The 9,760-nt window shown below is 33.3% G+C and overlaps 2 protein-coding genes across 2 annotated transcripts in view; one reads left to right on the forward strand and one right to left on the reverse strand.

Annotated features, from left to right (window-relative positions):
• otp (orthopedia homeobox) overlaps positions 1 to 3,848 on the forward strand; it is a 28,388-nt gene extending 24,540 nt beyond the window's left edge. Inside the window, exon 6 of the mRNA XM_069118457.1 lies at positions 630 to 3,848. Within this exon, the coding sequence (XP_068974558.1) occupies positions 630 to 958 (329 nt within the window). The 3' untranslated portion in view covers positions 959 to 3,848. The remainder of the gene's footprint in view (positions 1 to 629) is intronic.
• Positions 3,849 to 3,934: 86 nt separating this feature from the next.
• Positions 3,935 to 9,150, reverse strand: LOC138182616 (peptidyl-alpha-hydroxyglycine alpha-amidating lyase 1). The gene is made up of 5 exons (XM_069118650.1): positions 8,765 to 9,150; positions 7,780 to 8,461; positions 7,259 to 7,672; positions 7,001 to 7,171; positions 3,935 to 5,687 (listed from the first exon to the last, which is right to left on the reverse strand). Exons 1-5 carry the CDS (start codon positions 8,939 to 8,941, stop codon positions 5,485 to 5,487), a joined length of 1,647 nt encoding a protein of 548 aa, XP_068974751.1. The 5' UTR covers positions 8,942 to 9,150; the 3' UTR covers positions 3,935 to 5,484.
• Positions 9,151 to 9,760: the final 610 nt, after the last annotated feature.

Consider the following 9,760-nt stretch of genomic DNA (forward strand, 5'->3'; position numbering starts at 1 on the left):
CAGGTCTATAAAGTGAAGCGCCGATGATATTTATTTTCTATTATAAGCCTAGGGTCCGATGCAGATAGGCTGCCTTTTTCTCGCGTCTTGTTGCAGCGCTAGGTTATAGTTATATACAGAGGATTCATCTTCCGAAGAATCAAATTTCTTATGAGAGTAGCTACATCGTTCTCTAGATATTTCATTCGTCAGAAGGATAATACATCGGAACACGCATTTATCGTAACCATAGCCTTACGGAGCAATGAATAATGCACACGTAGCGACACAATAACGTTCACCGCCAGATATGTGACAATCGTACAGGGTGTACCTGTACACATATACAATATATCGTATGAAGACTGCAAAGGAAGAATCTGATACATACCTAAGCCACATTTTTGTTTCTTCTTATATCATAGCAATTATATACCATAATAATAAAAGAATTTTATTCTAAATGTGCAAATAATGTCGTTCCGTTATCTTGAAATTATTCTTCTAAGAAAAAGATATACCACGTCTGACTTGTGCATGTATCACGTTCTTCTCCTACAGTCTGCGTCTTATTGCATCGGGTCCTGTTCGTAAATGAAAGAAACGCAGATGAAAACAGACACTTGGAAACATGATATTGCAACTTTCAGGGGGTGTTCACGTGTCAGCGTCCCGGGGCTCGCCGCCAGGAGGATCCAGCGTGGGCGGTGGTCAGGGTGGCGGGTTGGGATCGGCCTTGAACTGCGGCCAGGGCTCGCCTGGAACGACTTCCGGCAGTGGAGGCGGTGGCGGTGGTGTTTCCTGCGTGGCTGCCGACGTGAACGCAACCGAGGCGTCGGATTGGAGAGGCGCCCACAGCATCGCAGCGCTTAGGCGTCGTGCCTCGGATGCGTCGCAGCAATACAGTCCACAGCCACCGCCACCACCCGCAGGACCTCCTCAATATGCCCAGGACATGGAGTACAATTCCGTTTACTGAGGCCCTGCCAGTTTCACCATTAACTCGACGATAAATCCTATCGGGGAAATGTTTCAAGGATTCCCTTCGTGGATGGTTTCGAACGGTCAACGTGCAGGGTAGATGGGTCGAAGTAACGCGCAACAAGAGGGACGGACACATTGTGCCAGGATGTTTCTCTCTCTGCTCCTCGTTATTCTCACTCGGAAAGCATGCATCTCTGTTCGCCACGACAGGTGTACGATTCCGATTTTTAGCGATTTCAACGATGGACAGCGTCGTAGCGCCGGATTCTGTCTGTTGAGGTGGTCCCGATGATAATAAGTATTCGTTGTTATGTTATTTTTGTTCTCGAGTTATGTACGACTAAAGAAGAAGGAGAAGAAAAGAAAGAAAGAGGTGAGGAGGAGAAGAAGAAGTTGGGTGAAGGATTTTAGATGTTACGTTACTGGACTGACCGTGACAAAATGATAAATTCAAGTTACACAATGGACATGTATAGAAAGTTTGTCACTGTTAGAAACTAAGTCAACAACAACGAATTTTAGTTGTCTCTATGATGGTTATAGAAGACACGTACTCTTAATATTTGTTTTATTCTTGCTTGGCTGGGTCAATTTGCAATCATGAATAGGATTCAAGCGACTGTAAAATTTCAGCGGTGATGCCGATGTCCGTTTCTTCTGACAACCATACGTGTGATCGTGATATTTGAGAAAAGTGAGTCGTTGGACTGAACAAGTATGAATAAACATTGCGAAGGCCCTCGAAAGATGAATGATGTCAAACGCGTGAGCAACTAAGAGAAAAAGGCTTCGTTAATTAAAGTTGTAACGTACTAGTGACTTCATCGAGAGAATTCGTGTCATACCGAAGCTGTGCGACGCTGAGAAAATGCAGTGATCACTTCATATAGTATACATGTATTAACTTTATCACGGATACTCATCGGACGATTTGCTACGTTCCATGCATTTGTAACATGGCTAATTGCAAATTTAAACTTTGTATACCAATAATTCCATCATTGTGTGTTATAGTTGAAACGGATGCATTTGATTTTATCAATATTTTACAACCGTATGTAACGTTTACTTCGTTTACTTCCTCGCGAATTACTTATAGGTAAATCAATCGATTAATTTGGTGGACATTTAAAGCAGTTGTATGAACGAGAGTTTATTTAAACGTTACGAAATATCACTTTACATCCCATTTCGAAGAAATCTTGCGAATCATAAATAATACATTCTCGCGCCGTGGCACGGTGTAATGAAAAAGTATACGACAAGTTATTATAGCATTACGTATGGCACTGTAAATATAGTAAAAAGATTGACGTAACAACTATGATCGATTATAATTATTACTATTAAATTTAGTGATATCACCGATAACTTTCTGGAGAAATCTAGTTCCGTTGGCTTACGGTTCCCTTTACAAACCTACTTTTAAAAACCAAAGCAACAGTACTTTCTTATCATTTTCCGCAAACCCGCTTCACCCAAACTTGATTTTATTTCCAGCGAAATAAAAAGGAAGGAGCCTGTGCAACGATCGCTTTAAGCTTTAACAATTAAAACCAATAATTTGTATATGTTGAATACGCAAAAAGGGAAGAAACTAACCTTTCTCTGTTCTCTTTATACTTTGTGACGCAAACAGGTTTCATTCTTGAAACACGTCGAAATGTAAGTAAATGCTGGAGAAAAGGCAACGTGTATTAAACAAGGAATTTCACTTGCTCCAAAAATACAGTATGTGTGTGTGTAACGTTGACTCTTGCATGAGAAGAACAATTCTCTGAGAAACTAAAATGCAAGTTAGCACTTACGCGTATTGCATTTCCCGATTTACTATCCTAGAACGCTGCAAGCTATAGATTGTTTCTGTTGTTGTACACCGGAGCGTAAGTTTTGTAAATAGAGTATACGTCTAACAATTAATAATAATTGAATATTGTAAGCGAACACGACATCACATTTACGAACGAACGTACGCAAGTATACTTGGACATTGTGATATTTTAGGCTCGCTGTTGCATTTTTTTTCGACAGCGACGAGCCATGTACATGATATTGCAAGAAGAATAAGCGGTACCACATTAGTGATCGCGAGTGACGACGAACGTCGATTATTCTAGTTACGAATTTATGGTAGTCATAGGTAAAACTTAGTGATAAATATGAAATGAACGATATGCAGTTGTCAGTGTATTACTACGAAACGTATACGATTTTTAATGTACAAAAAAAGAAAAAAAAAAAAATAACGGTATAGCTGCGAGACGACGTCTTCTCGGAATTTCATCCTGCTGGTACGATTTGTGTTCGGGATGAAATAACCTATACTCGAACTGATCTTAGCGATTCTTTCGTTTCCTCTTCTCTTGTCGCTCGTTTGTTTTTCTCCTCGGAATATTTTCTACACACCTTCCGACTTGGACGTTTTTATACATATTTAAATAAAATTAAACACCTGCGTATACAAGACATTTACAAAGTGTCTCGCGAAATTGCGTTATGTCTCTCGTTGAATAGTACGAAAGATATAATATTTATTTATCGGCTGCGTGCGTGCGTGCATAAAGCGATTTTACGAAGATCGAGTCTGTCAAAGTATCGTGCTTGCTGGCGATTGAATTAAATTGCATGAATATTTTACAACGATATGATTGATTGCGTATTTCGCGTGAACGTTCTCCTTTTTTCTTGGCCCGTACAGTTTACAAGCAATGAAATATATTTGATAGAACGTGTCGCAAAAGAATGGACTGACTTTATGCATCTTTAACACAAATCATTATCGTCAATGACCTTAATTAGTGATAAATAGAAAAATTTTAATTTTTATCGTTGTATAGTTGTGTATAGAAGACAACTAAGTGTGTAAAATAAATCATTATCAAAAAATCAGATTTCTTATATATCTTTAATAACTTCGCTGATCGAACCCTAAGCAATAATCTGAATAATCTGACAAATTTTTACTAGACCTCTTAACTTAATAATGCAAACACCATTTTTATTTGAAAATATACATTTTAATATTCATGGATACATACATTACGTTTGTGGCAATAGCACATAAAAATGTTCACAGGATATAAGAAAAATATAGAGATTAACAGAAAGTAGAAAAGAAGAAATATAAAGTAAGTTATATATAAACATTGTAAGTATCAGTACATTTAAAAGTACTAAAATACACAGTCTCAGGTACTAGAAAAATACTGTCTTTGTCGAACACACTTGAATAAGTGGTAATTTGTTGATATTGATTAAATACAAAATTTTCGGACATGAATATATTAACAATTATAAATTAAAATAATTATATATGTATACCGCTTTTCGTGTACCATTTTTAAAGGGATATGTCAATAATTTGTAATGTATAGTTACATAAGAGTATATAATTTGTAAATATATATAGTTATTGACATTTAATACGTACAACTTAAGTTTGGTCACTTTTTAAGTGTTACTTGCAAGGCCATTATTATCAGGTATGTTATAATGTTGCGATAAATATTTTTTAAGTTATTTATATAAATTTTGAACATATATTATATATATTGATCTTTTACCCTGTTTTGCATAAACAGGATATTTTTCATTTGTTATGTATTGGCTGTTAATTCTAATGTTATAAAAAATAGTTTGACACGATATCAAATGTGTTCAAAATAACAATAAAATCTTTAATCTTTAAAACTTCAAATAGCACCTCGTCTCTTACATACTTTTATAGGAAAATTTCAATTCTTATTTTTACCATTTACAAAATTTATTATTATAAATTAATGTAAAAGCTAGTGTAAATATTAAACTAAATCAAATAAATCTCCTAAAAAGAAATACAAAATCTAAAATATCGGCAGTTCTTTGGAAACACGAATTGCACAGTAGTGAAAGACAATATAGATATCTATCAAATTGAATATTCGATAAAGTATAAGCGCAGTTTGGTTCGAATATTGATAACACACACATATATATCGTATTTCAATATATCTCGTTTCTCAAATATGGGAGAAACGTTTTAATACTTCTTCAAGTGTAATTATCATCTAAAACACGCAGGAATAATAATGTCTATAAGATTAAATCGAGTAGACTGTAATATACGATTATCCCTATGCTAGGGATATAGCAGATTCGAATAATCGCGCGGTTGTCCACTTTGGGCTGTCATAATTTCAGCTGGATTTAGTTAGTGCGTAGTGGCGGGAGTCGGTACCGGTCAACGACAAAGTCTTAAGTAACGAATTCGATACTTTCTTAAACAATATAATAAAAACAATCACGTATACTTAACTCCGTGAGTGATAATAAGTGACCTTATGTGAAAAAGTAACAATCGTGAGGCATTAATTGGAAGATCTCGCAACTTGAACATCATAGTTCGTAAAATTAGCATCATGGAGATCAAGATTCAAATCTACAAGTAAAAAGCTTAAATTGGAAGGTAAGACTGCACGTTTTTTAAAATAGAGGTACGTCGTTAAAATCATATGCTTGATACGTTAAAAATTTTTAACGCTATTAAATGATTTTCGTAAAACTATTATCCGGATATTCATCCTCCGAGGCTTCTGGTTCCGTGTTCAATTTACTAAAATCTCGCGGATTTGGTCGTTTCTCCGTTGTCTTGAAACTCTTGCCTCTTCTGTTTTCCAAGAGATTTGGGAGTTTATAGTTTTCACGCCTCTCGGCCTCCCAGCGCATTCGTTTTATTAACAAACATCCTGTTTATAAAAATAAACGACATTAGAACATTTCTGGAAAATAATCGATTATTTCGTTTTACTCGCACTTGATAGTAATGGCGTCACAATCGTTTACCGTTATTTCCAGGTCTGACTTGATTTAGAATTTCAACCAAAAATGCATTATATAGATGGAGCGAAATAACGTCGAAATCTAACCACTCTATATATTTTTAAGCATCGTGCACTATATACTGTCCAATACTTATACAATCTGTTGAAAGTTATTCGAGTTAAGTGGGATAATGGGTAGAGGGGGGGGGGGGAATAACGGAAAACGTTGTTGAGATGAAAACATGTATATATTTTCTCTTACAAGATACGAATATTCAAAATAAATAAATGATCACATACAAGAGGTAGAAAAGAAAAAATGCAGTTTTTAAAAATCGAACACGCGTATAAATGACATCAAAAAAAGCTCAGATTCAATTTGGCGTGTAAATTCATTACACTTTGATTTGATATAATACAAGATTCAATAATAAGAAATATAAATGAAAAATATTTATACATTTGTGCGATCATAGAAAATGTTAATCAGTATTTACATGTTAGTATGCTGAACATTCTATAGTGTAAATGGAAGTCAAATGGAGTGGAATGTTAAGTGAACGGACTTTAAGTAATTAATAATAATTTATGACAAATGTTAATCATTTCTTATAGAAAAATATGAAAAATGGAACTGCTTCTTTGTAGAATAGATGGGATAAATATTAATATTGCGACATGATAATACATTTGTAAAAATCAAATGTGATTAGAGTAAAAACAAGAATTAAAACAGTGTTCGTTCATCTAACCACTAAATTATGCATTTATATACAGCTTTCTTGTACTGGCATAGTTTCCAAAGCACAATATAATGCATTAACAACTCTATACTGCATACACCTGGTATTTAGCAACTTTGTTTTCCATAAATATGCTATTTTAAATAAAATAATAAAATGTATGCGCAGCCAGTACAAAAGCTTGTTAAAACTTACCGCAGCAAGAATGTTAAAATATAAAAGAGAAATTAAGTTGCAATTGTTTGTAGATATTAACCTTCAACCTTTCCTCTCTAATTTTTAAGTATGTGGCATTTTACCAAATTTCTTTTATTACTGTTGCAAGGTTAACTACTTTTGATAGAACTACTACTAAACGCCTCATTTCGGCAAACTAAATTAACATGCATGCAATTAACAGCTATTATTTAATAACCCAAAATCAGTTAAATCATTATTCTTAGTCGAATAGTTTTGAGAATTCAGCATCAGATAAATCATAATCACACAATCTACCTCCTTTTTCTTCAGACTTTAAATGAAGTGCAAAAGCTACCATACAGAAGCCAAGAATAATGACTGCTATTGTAAGAATGGTTACGATTATTTTTTGTGATGTAACAGGTCCATTCAAGCTATCAATAAAAGGGTCCGCGTAAGGTGATATTTGTCTCTGTGTATTTATCTCTGCGAAAAAAACGTTATACATGTTTCGTTGAAGAAATACAAGGCAAATAGGTTTTATTCTTATACCTCAATGATTTAAAATCTTACCCTGTGAAAATTTATAAGTAATATCTTTATTTAATTCCACAACATATATTTCTGAACCATTCTGAGATACAGCTATATCATGCGGACTATCCATATCTTGTCCTGGACCAAATTGAGATAATATATCTCCTGAATTTACATCCAGAGCAAATCCTCGGACATGTATATTGTAACGTAAAGTAGGACCATTAATCAAATAAAGTCTTCCTTTGGCATATGCTACGCTATATATTAATGGACCAATAATGTTAAGATTCTTGTACTCTTTGTGGAAAGTTCCATTAGTTGCATAGAAAGATACAATTCTGCCATTTTCTCTATCAGCAACAAAAAGTAAGTTCAGTTCACTGGCAAGTGCTAAAGCATGGGGTACGTTAAATGTATTTTGTAGAGGAGTTTGTCCATATATGCTTTCTATAAAGTAAAGTATATTATAGACTATATTATAATTCAATCTAAATAGTTAATTTTCATATAAAATGCATATTAAAATATGCATATATAAAATGCATATAACCTACCACGGCCCCAGTATAGAATTCTTTCTCCTTTAGCATTGAATTTCAGAATTCTAGCATTACAGTAACCATCGCTAACAAAGAAGTCACCATTATTTTCTACAGCAACTGCTGTTGGTTTGCAAAACCGTTTATCATCATTACCAGGCACAAAAGCTTCTCCAAGAGTCAACGAAGGTCTTAAATGCTTTTCTTGATTGTATTGTCTTTTTCTCGAACTTGATAAACCTTTCATCATTTCTATATCTTTAGCATCAAATTTAAGTACCTGATGTAGAGCTACATCAGTAATCCAATAATTTCCATGCATGTCTATTGTCAAACCATGTGGTAAATAAAATTTGTATGCACCCCATTCTAATAACTTTTTTCCAGATTTATCTAACAAAATTACGGTGTTTTCCTGAATTGGGCCTTCTTCTTTATTAAATATATTTTGAATATTAAATGTAGTCGAGCCCCATACTCTGGATCCTCTATGAAATATCCCAATGTTTCCACTTGGATCTATAGAAACTGCCGATACCTGGCCAAATTTGATATTCTTGGCCCATTGAGAATCCCATTCAATATCTGAATATACGAAGAAACTTAATACGTATAATATATATGATATTTGAAATCTTACTTTGATAAATATTTTATTAACCTTTAGCAAATGTATCTGAAGCTTGTTGTTCAGTATCTACATTTACTATAGGTTTTCGTACATTTTGGTACATCTGATCCTCTAAATACTCACCAGGGTTAAATTTGCTGCCAGACAAATGATTTATTCTAGGCTGTAACATTAAATTAATGAAATTAATTATAGAACATAAAAGTATATATCCGTTTATTAAACGGAATAGAATGTACTGTGTCTTTGTTTCAAAGGCACTGAACTTCTTTAAAGTATCAATACAATTAAAAAGTAATCAATTTTATTAGAATTTAAATTGCTATATACGATTCTATATTAATACAATAAATAATTTTGAACCTGTTATTCCATAGCACTGCACTTTTTAAACCTCGTATCAATCAAATCTTTAATTATTTCGCATACATCTGTTTTATTTACCTTCTCAAGTCTCGGATAAAACTGGTAATCCGCTTTGGCAAGACATAAATAAACGAATAAAACTGAAATGCAACAGGCAATGTCATATTGTAAATGCACCATTTTTGAACGACACGATCATTAGATTCTCGTATTCTAAATATATTTTATTAAAATTGCTATGTATTATGCGTCTAAATGTTGATCACGTCGCATAACACAATCATAAGAAATCGATAATTAAGCAGAGATATGAATTTTGTCAAATTTATAAAGGTTCTTCACACCACGCCACGCGTTACGGTTACTCACATATGCAACAGGAAACACGAATAGCCATCTGGTGGCAACTCGTCGGGATACATGTAATAAACGATTACACACCTATAAGGGAGATTTGTTAATTTATACGACATTTTTATATTATTTTTATATTATTTTATATTATTATATTATTTATATTTTTTAGTCGTAACAGCATACTAATATGCATATAAAATGCACCTAAAAGACTAGGACAACTCTTGTTCGAGAAAAATATTTTTTGAAACTTTACTTCCGCGTCAGTACATAATGTATTGATTATTTCCTGCGAAAATTGGCGGCACCTATTTACGTATCTGTTACTTTTAATGCGTAAACAATAATTGAATAATTGATAAATGATTGGAGAAAGACTCGATATATAATATCGAATTTTTATTTTTACATTTGAAATTATAGACACATATAACGAATATCGATAAGAAAAATAAGGAACAATATAGATAAGGAATTGAAACTAATTTAAATATTTTTATCTCACGCCAGTCATTAATTAAAGCATTGATAATTTATATATATGTATAACAATATGAATTGCAAAATATAAATAAATTGCTAATTATTTTTACACTTTAACTATCAATAAACTTTTTACTAAAGCAATCGATAAAATTGAAT

The sequence above is a fragment of the Bombus flavifrons genome, chromosome 8, assembly GCF_040668555.2.
Source record: "Bombus flavifrons isolate JBK064 chromosome 8, iyBomFlav1_principal, whole genome shotgun sequence".
In the NCBI taxonomy this organism is placed as follows: Eukaryota; Metazoa; Arthropoda; class Insecta; order Hymenoptera; family Apidae; genus Bombus; species Bombus flavifrons.

Excerpts from the sequence above, each read along its gene's own strand:
- LOC138182616 (XM_069118650.1), bottom strand. The coding sequence starts at position 8,941 with ATGGTGCATTTACAATATGACATTGCCTGTTGCATTTCAGTTTTATTC. Across the intron at positions 7,172-7,258 it reads TACTTATAAATTTTCACAGG|AGATAAATACACAGAGACAA; the intron begins GTAAGATTTTAA and ends TTTTTTTCGCAG. Across the intron at positions 5,688-7,000 it reads AAAGTCTGAAGAAAAAGGAG|GATGTTTGTTAATAAAACGA; the intron begins GTAGATTGTGTG and ends TTTTATAAACAG.